At 43.8% G+C, this 18,504-nt stretch overlaps 2 protein-coding genes and 1 long non-coding RNA gene across 8 annotated transcripts in view; 1 reads left to right on the top strand and 2 right to left on the bottom strand.

The window, feature by feature from the left end:
* LOC309648177 (uncharacterized protein) overlaps window positions 1-4,419 on the top strand; it is a gene marked incomplete at its 5' end in the record, with an annotated part of 28,757 nt that extends 24,338 nt beyond the window's left edge. The window contains one exon of the transcript XR_014256508.1: window positions 4,324-4,419. The remainder of the gene's footprint in view (window positions 1-4,323) is intronic.
* The window catches only part of LOC309648358, a 263,978-nt gene that overhangs the window by 96,559 nt on the left and 148,915 nt on the right, over window positions 1-18,504 (bottom strand). The gene's annotated exons all lie outside the window — the stretch shown is intronic.
* LOC309648207 (zinc finger protein 418-like) overlaps window positions 3,130-18,504 on the bottom strand; it is a 28,685-nt gene continuing 13,310 nt past the window's right edge. For 2 of the 6 annotated variants that reach the window (XR_014256525.1, XR_014256528.1), the window contains exons 2-6: window positions 15,550-15,640; window positions 9,760-10,087; window positions 7,326-7,452; window positions 3,407-6,043; window positions 3,130-3,371 (exon numbers count right to left, since the gene is read on the bottom strand). Coding sequence is in view for 1 of the 6 variants with exons in the window: in XM_082436614.1 (XP_082292740.1) it covers window positions 4,746-6,043; window positions 7,326-7,452; window positions 9,760-9,792 (1,458 nt within the window). In the remaining 5 variants the exon portion in view is untranslated. Of the gene's footprint in view, window positions 6,044-7,325; window positions 7,453-9,759; window positions 10,088-15,549; window positions 15,641-18,504 lie in introns of all 6 variants that reach the window. The other 4 variants (XR_014256524.1, XR_014256527.1, XR_014256526.1 and 1 more) reach the window with 3 other exon arrangements.

The raw sequence follows: 18,504 nt of genomic DNA, 5'->3' as shown, positions 1-18,504 counted from the left end.
AACAGGCTGTGCGGGGAGGCCCATGGAGGGCCCCACGGTCTGGGCAGTGGGCTCGCGTGAGGTTCCGGTAGGTGGACTCTGCTCCACCTCTCCCTCCCGCAGCCAGGACACTGCGGCCGGCGGGCAGTGTGCGCTCCGCGTCGCGGGGGAGGCGGGAACTCGTGGGCGACTGTGGGCTGTTCGGCTGGCTCCTAAGGTCGCGCTGCACACCCTGGCTTCAAACCCTATGACTCCTCAGAGGTCTCCTCGCGCCTCCTGACCTGCACCCTTTGGGGTTGTGCGGGGATGGGGGTTCCCCGCCAACAAAGTTTGTCCGACTCTTGGCGGTGGGGTCCCTCTGCTGGTGCAGTTATGAATAACGCCGCTAACTGCGAAAATTCATGTGAAATGTGGGATCTGGTGGTCACTCACAGCTTGAACTCACTTGTGGACCCGGCTTCCTCCTGGGGCTATGCCTCTCAGCGTTGCTTGACGATCCGTTTCTGTGGAGCGTACCTCCCGGGTGCGCGGCTGGCGGTGCCGCCACAGGGCCTATTCCACCACCTCTGGGTAAGGGGGGCATCCCTCTCTTCCCCTTGGAAATTCGCCCCTACCTGCGTTTAATGGTTCGTGAGCTGGGCTCCCTATTGTGTGCTTCCCTTTGACAGGATGTGCTCTCAAAGGACTATGACCCCCGCCAAAAACATAACTCTTCAAAGTCTGAATCCTTGGAGTGGAATAGTGTCTTATCTGTGGCCCAGTGACATCTCTTGACCTCTGCAGTGGCCTTCTTTTCCTTGAACAGTTGAAAGTATATTCTGGCCTCAGGCTCGTTACCATGGTGTTTCCTCCCACCCCCCCAAATCTCATGCCCTCACCTTCATCAAATGTGGATTTGGAACATCCTTTACCCATGAGGCTTTTTAAAAAAAATTTTATTTATTTTTGGCTGTGTTGGGTCTTCGTTGCTTTGCGTGGGCTTTCTCTAGTTGCGGCGAGCGTGAGCTACTCTTCCTTGCAGTGCATAGGCTTCTCATTGCCGTAGCTTCTCTCACTGTGGAGCAGGGGCTGTAGGCACACAGGTTTCAGTAGTCGCGCCATGTGGGTGCAGTAGTTGTGGCTCACAGGCTCAGTAGTTGTCGTGCACAGGCTTAGTTGCTCCGTGGCATGTGGGATCTTCCCGGACCAGGGATTGAACCCGTGTCCCCTGCATTGGCAGGCAGATTCTCAACCACGGCGTCACCAGGGAAGCCCTACCCATCAGGCTTTTCTTTTCCCCAAAGTTAAATTTAGAGCCCAATCCCCTGCACTTGTTACTATAAATCAGCCTTTCTCCTTAGAAACTTTCATCCTATTAACAATTTTATTAATTTTCATAATTAAAAATAATTAAAATTATTTTTTAGAGTAAGGTGGGGCACACACAGTAGAGATTTTTAAGTAGGTGTGTTCAAAAGCAACAAATAAATGCTCTGATGTGCATTTCCCCCATTTTGGGCCAGTTTCATGAAGCTGGCTTTTTTCTTATTCTCCCTTCCAAGTTTCTACTGTGAAAGTTAAGAAATTTTGAGGGCTGACGGAAATTCAACACAGCCATGTGTGGGGTTACTTCTCAGATCTCAGCATCTTTTGAATGACTCTTCCCTGACACCAAGTAGTTTTCAGGGATTAGATGTTTTCCCCTAGCTAATCCTGGCTGACTAAATCCATCTGCTATCAAATCCCCAGGGCTCTTTTTTTTAAAGCAAACATATAAAAACGTACGTTTTTTCCCCTTGTACTTTCCCAATCCCCCTTCCTCCTCATTCAAAGGTATCGATGGAGTTGGAGTTAAACTTTGTAATCAATCTATTATGTATCCTGCCAAAGATACTGTGATTTGCTTAGGGATATTTCTCTTAAACGTTTAGTTATCAAAATTCCAAGTTTCCCAAGTGAAGTGAATTTATACCTATTACAGGGTGAAGAGTGTTTTAATCATTTGAATTTTCTTGAAGAAAACATTCTAGGGTGATTTAAAAATACTGTTAATGTGAAAATGATAATAGAAATAGTCCATAAGAAGTTTCCTAAGTTTTTATGTAGGATTCTATTCCACTTTACCACTACAGTTAAAGAAGTCTTGCAAAAGTCAGGGCTCAAATATTTCCCTTGGTGCACTTACTGTGCTTTACAAAAAAGTACATACAGGTTATGATTTTTTTCTGCTTATAGTTGTGGAGTGCTATCTGAAGGGGTACTTTTTAGTGCAATGACAGGTTTTTTCACTCCTTTCAAGTCACTTTGAGGCTAGTATATTCTGGTTCCCAGCCTAGTGGCAGTAGTAACTCTCAGCTGGGAATGCCCAAGGCTCACCTGGAAAAGACACTTATACCTTCACCAGGGCCAACCAACACTGTGGCTGGGCCACCCCTTGCAGTTCTCTTAGTTTTTTGAAGTGCTTCCTACCTAGGATCATGATAAGAGAACTGCAAGAGGTGGTAGGAAGCACTTCGAAACTATCAAACTTGAGGAACAAGACATCACTCACAGATTCTGGAGTGCACCCTGGGGGCATGCCACAGTGAGGTTGTGGGTGGAAGGAGCACGGATCTGAAGCTCTGCCTTTATTAGGGTCCAAGGAAGGATGGGGGGTGTTCCACGGGTTCACCCTTCCTTCGCAAATTTACACCAGAAGGGTTGGGAATTAGGGTGTAGGAAGGAGAGTTCCTCACACTCTTGCACATACAGTACCTGAAAAAGTTCCTGGCTGTGTGGAGCTGGGGTAGTAAAAACAATGCAACAGATGTGCACCATCAAGACACTTCAACTTGCCCTCATCTCTTCAATTGGTGGGGCGGTCAGCATGTTAAATAGTTTGAGAGACCCAACAAACCACATCTAGAATGTTGCAAACTCCAGTGGAATGATTGGGGAACTTCAGAGAGGTAATATCTACCTACCTCTAGGTTAAGAAATTTATGAAACACAAAAGTTTTAAGGTGGGAAGTCTGAACACTGATATTGGAGCTGTGAAAGATTTACATCGTAGAAATGAACTCTGAAGAGGTTTATTTGTTTATATAATTCACTAATATAGTGGGGCTAGATGAAACAAGTTACTCCTAACATGAAAAAAACAAAGGAGGCTTCATCGCCTGTTTCTTTCCATTGTGTATATATAAGGCTTTATTTGTAACAGCCGAAAATTGGAAACAAGCCAAATGGCCATTAACAGAAAAGTGGGTAAACAAATTGTGGTACATCTAGACAGGATATTAATACTCAGCTACAAAAAGAATGAAGTATTTACATAAGCAAACATTTACGAATCAGAAAATAATTATGCAGCATGGAGGGAAAACACAATTTTTAAAAAGTAAACATAAAATTCTCTGAAACAAACTAATTTACTGTGAAGAGTAATCTCTGAAACAAACTAATTTACTGTGAAGAGTAAATCAGTAGTTGTGAGGGCAGAAAGGGTATATTCTCTGGTAGCCTACAGGTTAGGATTCTGGGCTTTTACTGCCACGACCCAGGCTTGATCCTCCAAGCTGTGTGGTGTGGCCAAAAATAAAAGGGAAGTAACTATGAATTTACAGATATGATAACCATCAGGATTATTTTTAATAGTTTCATGGTTTTTACACTATGTCAAAACTAACCACACTGTACAATTTAAATTATATGTCAATAAACCTTTGTAAGAATTTGTTTAAATAGAAATCTAATCCCCCCCCCCCATTTTTTTCATAACCAAAGGTTTAGAAAGCTTGGGAAGGGCAGCCCTCCAACAGGGGAAAAAGTATTCATAAAGATCATTTGAGTTGGCAGGAACAGCTGCTAGTAAACAAAAACTGTATCTCTGGGCTCCAGGATCTCCCTTCTGTCTATTCTCATTTTCTTCTCTATGCAGCAGTATCCTTCGAGTGAACAGCCCTGAGGCTACACGAATATACACAGCTTTAGTTGCTCTGACAATGACTGCAGCTACAGGAAGAACACAGCTATGGCATGTACACCTCATCCAACACAATGTAGCCACAGTCACAACATTTGTGGAGGCACCTTTAGAAGAGGCACACCTTTCTCACTGCCACAGCCTCCTCCAGTGCGTATGAATCACATCCAGTGTGTGTGAATTTAGGTTCCAGCCTCACCCCTGTCTTACAACCAACACCAGAAAACCCAACTCTAGACATGAAGGCACGTGATTACTTTGCAGTACCTGGGGAACAGCTTCCCCACAGTAGTGCTCAGCATTATGTGATATCCCCGGGAAAAGGGAACTGATTTATACTTCTCACAGAGGCACTAGAGGTGCTTCCTCCCTTGAAAATTACTCCTCCTACTGTTCTGTAGAGAATGGGACAGAGACATCTCTGCAAGGGACATACACACTATTGGAACCTGGAAACTACTAAGTGGTAGAGGTGAGGCTTCTGCCACAGAAACTGGAAGGGACATAATTCAGGCAACGGAGCCAGCAGTAGAATATGCAAAGAGGATCCTAAAAGCTTTCCACAAACCTAGAACTCATGGGGAACCTTCCCACTCTGGATGCTCAGCTGTATGAGGTTCAACGTCAAGCAGATGGCTCCCTCACAAAGACACTCTAGTTCTAGTACACTGAAAACCCATGTTCCCTGTAGGTCTCAGAGACCTTTAGATGAAGGTTTTCCCAACTTTGCTGCACAAATAAAATTTATCCAGGCTGTGAACTTCTGTTGAATTACAGACCATTGGCTGTAACTGGTTTTTTCCCAGTCACTGCATTCAGGAGGTTATCTGGTGTGAAGTTTTCTGTGTTGAATGATGTGGGAGCTTTGACTAAAGGACTTCCCACATTCCCCACACTCATAAGGCTTTTCTCCTGTGTGTACTCTCCGATGCTGAATGAGGTTGGACTTTTGGCTAAAGGATTTCTCACACTCGTCACACTTATATGGTCTGGCTCCAGTGTGAATTCTCTGGTGTTGATTAAGAGTGGAGCTGTGGCTAAAGGATTTCCCACATTCCCCACACTCATAAGGCCTTTCTCCAGTGTGAATTCGCAGATGCTGCACAAGTTTGCATTTGTAGCTGAAGGATTTTCCACATTCACTACATTTATAAGGCCTCGCTCCACTGTGAATCTTCTGGTGCTGAATGAGGTTGGAGCTTTGGCTAAAGGAATTCCCACACTCACCACACTTATAAGGCCTTGCTCCAGTGTGAACTCTCTGATGTTTAATGAGAGTGGAGCTGTAGCTAAAGGACTTCCCACATTCGCCACACTCATAAGGTCTCACTTTAGTGTGAATTTGTAGGTGCTGCACAAGTCTTAATTTGTAGCTGAAGGCTTTCCCACATTCATTGCACTTATAAGGCCTTGCTGCAGTGTGACTTCTGTGGTGTTGAATGAGTCTGTAGCTTTGGCTAAAGGATTTCCCACATTCACTGCACTCATAAGACCTTGCTCCCGTGTCAGGTCTCTGGCAATTAATAAGGATGGAGCTTTGGTTAAAGGGTTTCTCACAGTCATAGTAACTTTCTCTAGTGTGAAGTTGCTCATCCTGAAAAAGTGTGTATTCATAGCTGAACAATTTCTCATACTCACTGTACTTGTAATGACTTTTTCCGCTATGAAAGGACTCCACACACCTGGAGCTGCTGTGTGGCTTTGCCCCTTTGAGAGTGGCCTGATGCTGGAGAAGATTCAACATAGCCAGGAAATCCTTCCCGACTTCCTCGCAGGTGAAGGGCTTCCCTGAAACATGGAACCTGTAGGTCGTCACAAATGAGGCCCTATCTATGTCCCTTTTGAATGGCTTCTCATCATTGTGCTTCTGGTGCTGGTGATGGTTTGGACTGAACCAAAATTGTTTTCCACATGCCTCACAGGTGTATGATTTCTGCCCAGGATGCAATCCTTGGTACTCAGGCAGATACAAAATGTCTCTCCCGGCCATGACACACTTCTCACAGGGGTGAGTCTTCTGAATGGATGGATCTGGAGTTGGAGTCTTGCCCAGTGACATTTGTTCTACAGAAACACTCTGCACAGAAAATGCCTCCTCATCCTCCATTCCATACCAACAACCTGAAAGCACAGAAATGCTGGTGAAATGCATGTTGTCTTTGGTGGTGGGGGGATAGCCCCAACACAAATGTGTCAGACACACCAAAGAATGAGGCCATTGGATTGTTTTCAATATGAGGTTGATGAAAGAGCTGCTTTGCAGTACTGGGACTCTGAAAGCCCTAAGAAGTAGGGAGCCCTTGCAAGATGGAGGCTGTCAGAGTGGCGTGCAGCACAGGAAGAAACATCTCCAATTCACTTCTCTGCCAACGCCCTTCAGGAGGGCCTTGGCTGCTGATGACATTTGAGTGCTGCGTTCAAGTATCCAGGCCCAGGAAGATATGGTTGCAACTGACTACATGGTATTCAAAGTCTATTTAATGATATGTGCATGCCTTGCAACACATTATGTGGGACCTAATCCTGGGGAACATTGTAGAGGGAACAGTAGAGAAAAGGTGACACATGAAGGTAGAAAGGTGGGGACAGCCAGGGACCCAGAGAAGAATCAGAAGTTATAGAAGTGTCCAGCGTAAGGAAGGAAAGGTAGAAATGAGGTGTGGTCACTGGCATCACCATCAACACACTGGTGGACACAGGACAGGTTCTGTATGATCTGAATACAGTCTCAATGTCATGCCCTCCGTCAGCTGCCATTCACCGAAGAGAGACCTGCTCTGAGCCCATCTCGCCATGGCTGGAGTCATGTCCATCCCAGCACTCTTCTTTCTGAACCCCAGCTGAACAACTGCCTGGGACCTAAGTCCTAAGGCAACGACAGGACAGGTGATGGACTAGCATCGGCCCAGAGAAATTCTGCATATTATAAGAATAGCCCAATGGGAATTCCCCTCCGTCCAGGGATTAGGATTCTGCACTTTCACTGCCAAGGGCCCAAGTTCAATCCCTGGTTGGGGAACTAAGATCCCACAAGCCATGGGGCATGGCCAAAAAAAAAAAAAAAAAGCCCATCGTCCCCGAAGGTAGTCAACATATTAGCAATGGCAACTGCTGGCACAGACAGGAAGAATGTCAACAGAAAGGAGAGAGAAAAACCTGGGCAGAGGAGCCATGGATCTGGACAGTTACCCAGCCAGGGAGAGGGCAAGTAAGGTGTGATCCATCAGGCTCACTGGGGCAGCACACCAGTGGCTGCAGGTTCAAGAAGAGGGCAGTTGCTCAGCCCAGCCCTGTCGACCACAGCACCCAGCCAGGGAACTGGGAAAGGAGGCAGAACCTACTGTTCAAATGTGAGAAGATCAGAGTCTAGCCCAAGGTACTGGGGTGGGTGCGAGGGCCTTACCCAGTGAGGTCACAAGTGCAAAGTTCTCCAGCATGACATCGTGGTACAGGCATCTCTGAGCCTCATCAAGGAGCCCCCACTCCTCCCAGGAGAAGTACACAACCACATCTTCAAAGGTCACACTACCCTGCCATGATGGGGAGAAATGAAATCACAAAAAGCCTCTCTCCCAAGGATCCACAACCCATCACCCACACATCTATCCCATGCTTACCCTCCTCCCAAGCTCTCCAACTCGGAGGCGACACCAGGCCCTGGTGCCACTAATGTCACTCTCTCCTCATGGTCCTGCCTGCAGGGCCCCAGCAGCCCCCAGCCAGGCCATATCACTGGGATACCCCAGAGCGTACCTCCCAGGTACAACCAAATGTAGACTCAACCTGCACTCTTAAGTCCCTAATACCAAGGATGTGGAATCATCAGCTCATGCTCCCTCTCCGTGTGCACATCTTTCTTAGCACCTCTTGCCTCTGTGCACCCCATAAGTGCATCCCCACAGCCACAGGAATTCCATTTGTCTCCCCGTTACTCATCATACAGCATCAAGAGTGCCCTGCTACTACAGACCTCTGCAGGACCCCACCTCCTGCTACGGCTACCATAACAAAGTACCACATAGTGGCTAGCTTAAACAACAAAAATTTGTTTTCTGACAGTTCAAGTGTTGGCAGGGTTGGTTGCGTTTACAGCCTCAATCCTTGGCTTACTGATGGCTGTCATCTCCCCGTGATGTCACGTGGTCTTCCTTCTGTGTCTGAGCCCAAATTTCCTATTATTACAAGGACACTAGACATGTTGGATGAGGGTTCATATTAATAAAAAACCCTATTTCCAAACACAGTCACATGCTGAGTTACTGGGGATTAATACTTCAACATAAGACCTTAGGGGGACATAATTCCACCCGTAACATGGGGCCGACTAACTCACAGCTGTCCTATTCATCCCTGAGCTCATCAACCAGCCTCAGAGGATCCACAAAAGGTCACCACAAAATTCTGGTGAGTCAAGAATGGTGAATAAGTAGCAGCCCCATCCTCAGGGTCATCCTGCCTCAGTTACTCCTAGGCCTCTGCATTCACCTCATGTCCACTCTTCCCTTGGAAACCGTGGCTGCTAGATTATCCTCTTCTCCCTCAATGACTACCTCTCTTAAAACCTTTTACCTATGTCTGAAAGACCACTTCCTCCAACCTGATGCCCGAGAAAGAGACCCAGAATTGACACCTACTCTCTTCTTCCTGACCTGTTAATAATATTACCACCAGGACAATAATTCCCCTTCCTAGATGTGACAGAAAGCCCCACCCAATCCACCAAGCAGTCACCACCCATGTGTGTCTAATGCTGAACTCTGTCTCAAATTTCTAGACTTCTCTTCTCTGCAGCTAGATGGAACAGGTTAAGGCATGTGTAAGTTTACCTCCATCTTATGACCCAACCCCCACCTCCAAAATCAAAACCCACTTCTCAGGGAGACATTCCAGGCCTGAGTCCTGCCTCCCTGCTCTGTTCTCATCAGAAGGAGACTTATATTTCCCTGAATATTCCCAGCTTGGCCTCACCTTCAAGCATCTGGCACATACTGGTACCTATGCCCTTGACGACTTGACTTTACTAGTTTCTGGAATTGGGAACACCTCCATATAACTTCCAGCCTCGGTTGACGTTTCTCCAGGGTCCCAGACTAAAGGCTGGGAGAATGGCAGGTGAAGGGTCCCAGGATACCACAACCCCAGACACCACATGCATATAGGGTCATGATCAGTGAGACCCTAGGACACCCTCCCCTTACTTGTGTAGATTCTAAAAGCACTTCAACTGTTATGGGAACCAGTGGGCAGAGGTCAGTGGAGGCAGGCAACCATGGTGGAGCTCAGTGGGCTCTGGTCTCCATTATAGCTCTGCTTACCACTGGAGCAAAGAGACCTCAGGCTGTCTAAACTCTGGGATTCAGTCCTCAGTGCTGACTCTTAGCAGCTATGTGACCTGCACAAGGACTCAGTCTCCCTGTGCTTCACTGTCATCAACCCTCTCTAGTCTGTTCTTCCTTTAAAAAGCCTCTTGGAAAACTTCAGTTGTCTTCTTTGTTGAAATTCCCCACGGTTCCCAGGGCCTTCAGAATGAAGAAACAACCCCCTGAGCCTGCCAATCCAGGGCCACTCCATCTCAATTCTCTGTTGCCTAAAGAAACAGGTTTCCCAAATCCTCCGACCTCCAAACCTATACACCTGCCGGTCCCTTCACCTGTGACCCTCTCCCACGCGCCATCACACTGTCTGTCAGAAACAGGGCCCCAGGGCCCCACCCATGGCCGCCACACCATCCTGGACACCGGGGCCCGGGCTGCGGGCACGGGAACAAGTGCCCCGCACTCAGGGCTTTAGTGTCTGGTGGAGTGAGGGTGGTGAGGGCCTGGAGGATGAGCATTTACCTGAGGTGGGTCCCTCAGCACCGCCGCCGCCATCGGAGTCTGTGGGTGGAGCAAGCCAATGCTTCAGATCCGACTCTGTGCAGCAAGGACAACAATTCCTCTTGGTCGTGTCTCCTCTTTAGTTTGGTCACCTCAGACCAGACCCAGAGCTCTGGAACCTCTGAGTAGGAAACAGACTGCCACTAGGAGAATGCCGGAAGTCCCGCCCTGACACAATGGCACGCATGGAAATGCCCCTGTCCTGGACCTTCATTGGCTCCACGCTGACGTGAATTTGCTGGCTCAGGGTCCTCTGGGCAATGTAGTTCTCACAGCAGTGAATAAAACACTGAATTAAAGAGTAAATAAAACACTGAATTAAGGCAGTGGATAAAACTCCTCTGTATATTTTATCTACTTAATGAGTTTAAATAGATGAAGATATAAAATCTTTAAGGATATTTTGAGGTATTTACTTTTTTGGCCATGGCTTGCAGCTTGTGGGATCTTAGTTCCCCAACCAGGGCTGGAACCCCCACCCTTGGCATTGAAAGCACAGAGTCCTAACCATTGGACCACCAGGGAACTCCCTTGAGGTATTTACTCTTGAATTGAGCTGCCAAAGATCACACCGGCTCTCTGTGAGAATGATTTAGTGACAGTGATTTGCTAATCTACATGTATATAAATCATTTGGTATGAAAGACGTTAAGAAGTTCTAACTAAAAATACCATGTAAAGTAACAAGGGACAAGCACTCCCTACAAGTGCATGTGCATGCACAAACCATTGCATGACTTCATAAGCACTAAGAACATTTCCAAAATATGTGAATTCTTGAAAAAGTACAATAACTGCACCAAGGAAAACTTTTGGGATCTTGATTTAGAAAACATTACAAAGCTCATAATTTTCTTGGGGAAACACCAGGTTTTATATTCCAGGTAATGGAGCCCTATTCAAAGGACCATCTAGGTAAGCCACTAAGTGCTTACACAGAGCCTCTGAAGACTGAATACATTAGATAAATCCCATAGAGAAAACATTCAGATCCTCAGTTGATTAGATGATAAGACTCTCCTGCAAAGAAGCAACTCTTACTATGAGAAAGAGTGTTTCTGCTGAATTTATCAGATACAAAGGCAGGGGACCAAAATATGCCACATTGGCATAGGGATTATCTGGAGCTGGAGGCAGATGAGAATCAATACATGCAGAAAGAAACCTTCCCAGAACATCCCTTATCTGATTAAAAGCAGAAACTTTTGAGAAATGAGGAGTCAGACCTGAGCTCCTCACCAAGAACTGGCTCTACTCAACAGCCTACAAACTCTAGTGCTGGATGCCTCAGGCCAAACAACCAGCAAGACAGGAACACAGCCCCACTCATCAAAAAAAAAAAAAAAAAATGAAATGACAAAAAAATATATGTTACAGATGAAGGAGCAAGGTAAAAAACTACAAGACCAAATAAATGAAGACAAAATAGGCAACCTACGTGAAAAAGAATTCAGAATAATGATAGTAAAGATGATCCAAAATCGCGAGTCGAGAAAATAGAAGAAATGTTTAACAAGGACCTAGAAGAACTAAAGAACAAATGGGCTTCCCTGGTGGTACAGTGGTTAAGAATGCTCCTGCCAATGCAGGTGACAGGGATTCGATCCCTGGTCCAGGAAGATCCCACATGCCGCGGAGCAACTAAGCCCACGGGCCACAACTACTGAAGCCTGTGTGCCTAGAGCCCAAGCACTGCAACGAAGAGTAGCTCCCGCTCGCTGCAACTAGAGAAAAGCCTGCACACAGCAAAAAAGAACCAATGCAACCAAAAAAATTAATTAAATAATTTTTTTAAAATAAAGAATCCGTCTTGCAATGCAGGGGATGCTGGTTCGATCCCTGGTTGGGGAACTAGGATCCCACATGCCGTGGGGCAACTAAGCCCGCACGCTGCAACTACTGAGCCACACACTCAAGCCAGCGTGTCACAACTAGAGAGAAGGCCGTATGCCAAAAATAAATAAATATTTAAAAAAAAGAAATGGAAAGGAGAAATTCCAACTGACACTGCAGAAATAAAAAGGATCATAAGAGACTACTACAAGCAACTCTATGCCAATAAAATGGACAACCTGGAAGAAATGGACAAATTCTTGGAAACATACAACTTTCCAAGACTGAACCACGAAGAATTAGAAAATATAAACAGACCAATCACAAGTAATGAAATTGAAACTGTAATTAAAAATCTTCCAACAAACAAAAGTCCAGGACCAGGTGGCTGCACAGGCGAATTCCAACAAACATTTAGAGAAGAACTAACACCTATCCTTTTCAAACTCTTCCCCAAGCTCATTCTACGAGGCTACCATCACCCTGATACCAAAACCAGACAAAAGTATCACAAAAAAAATTACAGACCAATATCACTGATGAACAGTGATGCAAAAATCCTCAACAAAATAATAGTAAACAGAATCCAACAACACATTAAAAGGATCATACACCATGATCAAGTGGGATTTATCCCAGGGATGCAAGGATTCTTCAATATACACAAACCAATCAATGTGATACACCCAATTAACAAATTAAAGAATAAAAACCATATGATCATCTCAATAGATGCAAAAAAAGCTTTTGACAAAATTCAAAATTCATTTATGATAAAAACTCTCCAGAAAGTGGGCATAGAGGGAACCTACCTCAACATAATAACAATCATATATGACAAACCCACAGCAAACATCATTCTCAATGGTGAAAAACTGAAAGCATTTCCTCTAAGATCAGGAAAAAGACAAGGATGTCCACTCTTGCCACTATTATTCAACAGAGTTTTGGAAGTCCTAGCCACAGAAATCAGAGAAGAAAAATAAATAAAAGGAATACAAATTGGAAAAGAAGAAGTAAAACTGTCACTGTTTGCAGATGACATGATACTGTACATAGAGAATCCTAAAGATGCCACCAGAAAACTACTAGAGCTAATCAATGCATTTGGTAAAGTAGCAGGATACAAAATTAATGCACAGAAATAGAAATAAAGGAAACGACCCCATTTACCATTGCAACAAAAAGAATAAAAGACCTAGGAATAAACTTACCTAAGGAGGTAAAAGACCTGTACTCAGAAAACTATAAGACACTGATGAAAGAAATCAAAGATGACACAAACAGATGGGGAAATATACCATGTTCTTGGATTGGAAGAATCAATATTGTAAAAATGACTATACTACCCAAAACAATCTACAGATTCAGTGCAATCCCTATCAAATTAGCAATGGCATTTTTCACAGAATTAGAACAAAAAATGAATCAGACTCCCTGACCTCAGGCTACACTACAGGGCTACTACGGTAATCAAGACAGTATGGTACTGGCACAAAAACAGAAATATAGATCAATGGAACAGGATAGAAAGTCCAGAGATAAACCCACACACCTATGGTCACCTAATCTATGACAAAGGAGGCCAGAATATACAATGGAGCAAAGACGGCCTCTTCAATAAGAGGTGCTGGGAAAACTGGACAGCTACATGTAAAAGAATGAAATTAGAACACTCCCCAACACCATACACAAAAATAAATTCAAAATGGATTAAGGACCTAAATTTTTGACCCACCTCCTAGAGTATTGAGAATAAAAACAAAAATAAACAAATGGGACCTAATAAAACTTAAAACCTTTTGCATAGCAAAGGAAACCATAAGCAAGACGAAAAGACAACCCTCAGAATGGGAGAAAATATTTGCAAATGAAGCAACTGACAAAGGATTAATCTCCCAAATATAAAAACAGCTCAAGCAGCTCAATATCAAAAAAACAAACAATCCAATCCAAAAATGGGCAGAAGACCTAAATAGACATTTCTCCAAAGAAGACATACAGATGGCCAACAAACACATGAAAAGATGCTCAACATCACTAATTATTAGAGAAATGCAAATCAAAACTACAATGAGGTATCACCTCATAGTGGTCAGAATGGCCATCATCAAAAAATCTACAAACAATAAATGCTGGAGAGGGTGTGGAGAAAAGGGAACCCTCCTACACTATATGGAGAAGAGTATGGAGGTCCCTTAAAATACTAAAACTACAACTACCATATGACCCAGCAATCCCACTACTGGGCATATACCCTGAGAAAACCATAATTCAATAAGAGTCATGTACCCCAATGTTCATTGCAGCACTATTTACAATAGTCAGGACATGTAAACAATCTAAGTGTCCACTGACACTTTATCCATAAATGGATAAAGAAGATGTGGTACATATATATATATAATGGAATATTACTCAGCCAGAACAAGGAACGAAAGTGGGTCATTTGTACAGATGTGGATGGACCCAGAGTCTGTCATACAGAGTGAAATCAGAAAGAGAAAAACAAATATTGTATATCAATGCGTGTATGTGCAATCTAGAAAAATGGTACAGATGAACCTAATTCCAGGGCACAAATAGAGATGCAGACATAGACAATGGATGTGTGAACACAGAAGGGGAAGGGGATGGTGGGATGAACTGGGAGATTAGGTTTGACATAAATACACTACCATGTGTAAAAGAGATAGCTAGTGGGAACCAGCGGTATAGCACAGGGAGCTCAGCTCGGTGCTCTGTGATGACCTAGATGGGTGGGACCTAGGAGGGAGGCAGGGAGGGAGGGAGGGGGTATATGTATACATATAGCTGACTCAATTCCTTGTACAGCAGAAACACAACATTGTAAAATAATTATACTCCAATTTAAAAAAAAAGATAAAGGACCAGATTCAGAGCCCTTCCCTTAATAATTAAAGAACTGGGGTTATTTAAAAAAAAAATTTCAAATCAGCATTGGATTTCTACCATCAAACTCCCAAAACCTGAAAAAGCCACACGTTACTTTCGAGCGACATCTTTGAATAATTATTTACACAATAGTTTCATTAGGGAACTGGTGACCAAAACCACCTGCCTTGGCCAGGCCCGCTTGCCTGAGCTGTCTCACAACAGGAGGTTCCGATAAGGAACAAGGTGCGGGAGCAGAAAGCTAACCCAAAAACTAACCGGGAGGGGCCAAAAGAGGGAGGAGACGACCAACCTCCCAGAGCCCTTCTCGCTGGATCCATCTTGGCTGAGAGATGTGTGAGCCACCAGGAAGGACCCTAAGTCAGACTATGGGCCAAGCGAGATGACTGGCCAGAGACAACCTGGAAGCTAACCCTGTCACCATAAAACATGAGACTGTGAGCCACGTGGCAGAGCAGTTCTTCCTGGGATCCCTCACCCTGCTGCTCTCTGCCCGGGCATCACTTCCCAATAAAGTCTCTTGCTTTGTCAGCACGTGTGTCTCCTCGGACAGTTCACTTCCTAGTGTAAGACAAGAGCCCACTCTTCGGCCTTGGAAGGGTTCCCCTTTCCTCGACAGTTTCTTTTGTATCCTACAACTACTATGAGTTATTTCAATTGTTATTCAATAGTGGATGCAAAATTCCCAACAGATTAACTGGCATACTTTATAAGACTATAAACATAAAAAGAAAAATTTATTAAATACACAATTGAATGTCCTAGAGGGAACTTAAAGCCCAGAGGCCATATTTGGAAAAAAGATGTTTGCCTTACCCAGCAGACAAACAGCACTTAGAGACAGGGTTGTCACTGCTAATCAGCACAAAGGGACAAAATGTTGAGAAATACAAAGACGCAAGTGAAGAAAAGTTTTCATCAGCCCAGAGCTTGGGTTTACAACTAGGGCCATCTAAAAGGACAAAATAGAAGTGAATAAGTAAAAAAGCCAAACATGCTCACCAGGATCAGGATGGTGCATGTGGCTCTGGCTTCATAGGAAGGTCCAGAAGAAAGTCTATTGCTGAGAATGTATTGGACTTACTGCTTGTATCTGAAAAGAACAAAGACAATAGAGTCATTAGCCCAGACAGCAAGGCTCAGACACATTACATCAATATCACAGATACTGACGATATTTCCTCTCAATCTATCTGGAATATCCCAGGAAGGTATGCATATGTTTCCCCCCCCCCCCATACTTCTGTTTCTGCTCCTCGCTACTCTCACAGGAATGTTAATATATACCAGGAGTTTCAGGATACAGTCGAGGAAATAGGAGAAGCCAATGTACTCAGTGGATGGAGCTAAGACTTTGATCTCCAAAGAGGTACTGGGACAAAGGTTAATGGCCTAGAAACTACTCAGGAAGCAAGTCATGCTGGGGGAAAGCTCCATGCCCTTTCTGTGTAAACAGAAGACATGTTGACTTCCAGCATCATTCAATCCAAAACATGCCATTGGTAGATGATCCCTTTAGAGAAAGAACCAACTTCTTAGCAAAGACCAACTGACCCACAGAGGTCTCAACCCATGCCCCAATTTGAGTTACAAAGTTATAAAGAGTGAGGAATTTCCAAGGATCCCAACCCAGTCTGAATGAAGATAATATGCAAAGTAATGTTAGTAGAAACTACTCCATCAATTTAGAAAGTACGTTAGAGACTGATTTTATTTGAATCTACCAGAAAATTGATTTGCTCACATAGCAAATTGTTTTAATTTAACAACAAGAGCAAGTCTTTTGTAATAACAGAGCTATTTGGTATTGATTGTTTTATAATAACAAAGATTAATCAACGTAGTATCTATCAATGGGAGACTGAATAAATCATGCTGCATCCTATAATCAGGGAAGCCCCAGAGTTCTTTTAAATTGGACAACGCCCCTGGTCACACAGAAACAAATGAGTTCAACACCAAAGGCTTCAAAGTGGTCTACTTGCCCCCAAACACATGCCTCTAATTCAGCCTCTAGATCAGGGGATCATAACAACCTGTAAGCCTCATATGGAAAGATTACCAAAGCTATAGAAGAGAATCCTGATAAAGAAATCATCATGGAAGTTGGGAAGGATTACACCATTGAAGATGCCATTGTTGCTATAGAAAAAGCTGTGAAAGCCATAAAGCCTGAAACAATAAATTCGTACTGGAGAAAACTGTGTCCAGATGACTTCACAGGATTTAAAACAAAGCCAATTGGGCTTCCCTGGTGGCACAGTGGTTAAGAATCCGCCTGCCAATGCAGGGGACACAGGTTCGAGCCCTGGTCCAGGAAGATCCCACATGCTGCGGAGCAACTAAGTCCGTGCGCCACAACTACTGAGCCCGCGTGCTGCAGCAACTGAAGCCCGTGTGTCTAGAGCCTGTGCTCTGCAACAAGAGAAGCCACCGCAATGAGAAGCCTGTGCACCGCAATGAAGTGTAGCCCCCACTCGCTGCAACTAGAGAAAGGCCGCATGCAGCAATGAAGACTCAACACAGCCAAAAATAAAATAAATTAAAATAAATAAATAAATAAAACAAAGCCAATCAAAGAAATCATGAAAGAGATTGTGGATATGACAAAAAAAAAAAAAAAAAGGTGTGAAGGTGAAGGGTTTCAAGATATGGATCTTGGAGAAATTCAAGAGCTAACTGAACACCACTCCAGAGGAATTCACGAAGATGACTTGATGGAGACGAGTGCTTCCGAACCAGTGCCAGACGATGAGGAAGGTGATGTAGAAGCATCAGGGCCTGAAAACAAATTGACATTAGACAATCTGGCGAAGAGTTCTGACTATTCAAGACTGCTTTTGACTTCTTTTACGACATGGACCCTTGTATGATACGGGCACTGAAACTAAGGCAAACAGTGGAAGAAGGATTGGTACCATACAGAAACATTTTTAAAGAAATGAAAAAGTAAAGAAGTCGGACAGAAATTATGTATTTCTGTGAAGTTCGACCAAGCGTGCCTGCCTCTCCAGCCTCCCCTTCCACCTCCTCCACTTTTATCACCTCTGCCACCCCGAGACGGCAAGACCGATCCCTCCTCTTCCTCCCCCTCCTCAGCCTACTCAACATGAAGACATCAAGGATGAAGACCTTTATGATGATCCACTTCCACTTAGTGAACAGTAAATAATCATCATGACTTACAGTTAATAAACTTATCTGTTGTGTATATGTGTGTGTCTTTGTGTGAAAATCTAATAACTGTATGGTAAGACCTGTATGAGACTTCTTTGCGTCATCATCATCATTGCCTAAGTATTCATCATGTAGAACACTGTGTGCAAGATTTGTATTGAGGTATCCCCTGGCGGTCCAGTGGTTAGGACTCCACGCTTCCACTGCAGGGGGCATGGGTTCGATCCCTGGTCAGGGAACTAAGATCCTGCATGATGCATGAGGCAGCCAAAAAAAAAAAAAAAAAAAAAAAAAAACTTGTATTGAAGTGGATAGCCCATCCTTACATAGGAATAAGGTGAGTGATATTTAATATAAAATTAATAATGTGTTAGTTTTTTACTGTTTTATAACTTTGCTTTCAAATAATTATATTATTATATAGTATCTCTCTTTCTCTTAATTGGAGAAACTGCATATCAACCTGTCATCACAGGTAACTCGTATGAATATAATTGTAATACTGTATGCCATAAAAATTTTATGATCATTCATTCATTAGTGTATAGGCTAGGCTATCATGAAGCAATCACACTGCTGCTTTATTATTAACATACGAATTATTATACCTGTAAATATGAATTTTTTTCACATTATCTTATTTTTTAATTAAGGTAGAACTGATTTACAATAAGCTTCAGGTGTACAACATAGTGATTCACACTTTTTAAAGGTTATACTCCATTTACAGTTATAAAATATTGCCTATATTCCTTATGTACAATATATCCTTGTAGCTTA

This window comes from Balaenoptera physalus (genome assembly GCF_965194825.1).
Source record: "Balaenoptera physalus genome assembly, chromosome: 19".
Taxonomy (NCBI): Eukaryota; Metazoa; Chordata; class Mammalia; order Artiodactyla; family Balaenopteridae; genus Balaenoptera; species Balaenoptera physalus.
This window is presented reverse-complemented; position numbering and strand designations above follow the sequence as displayed.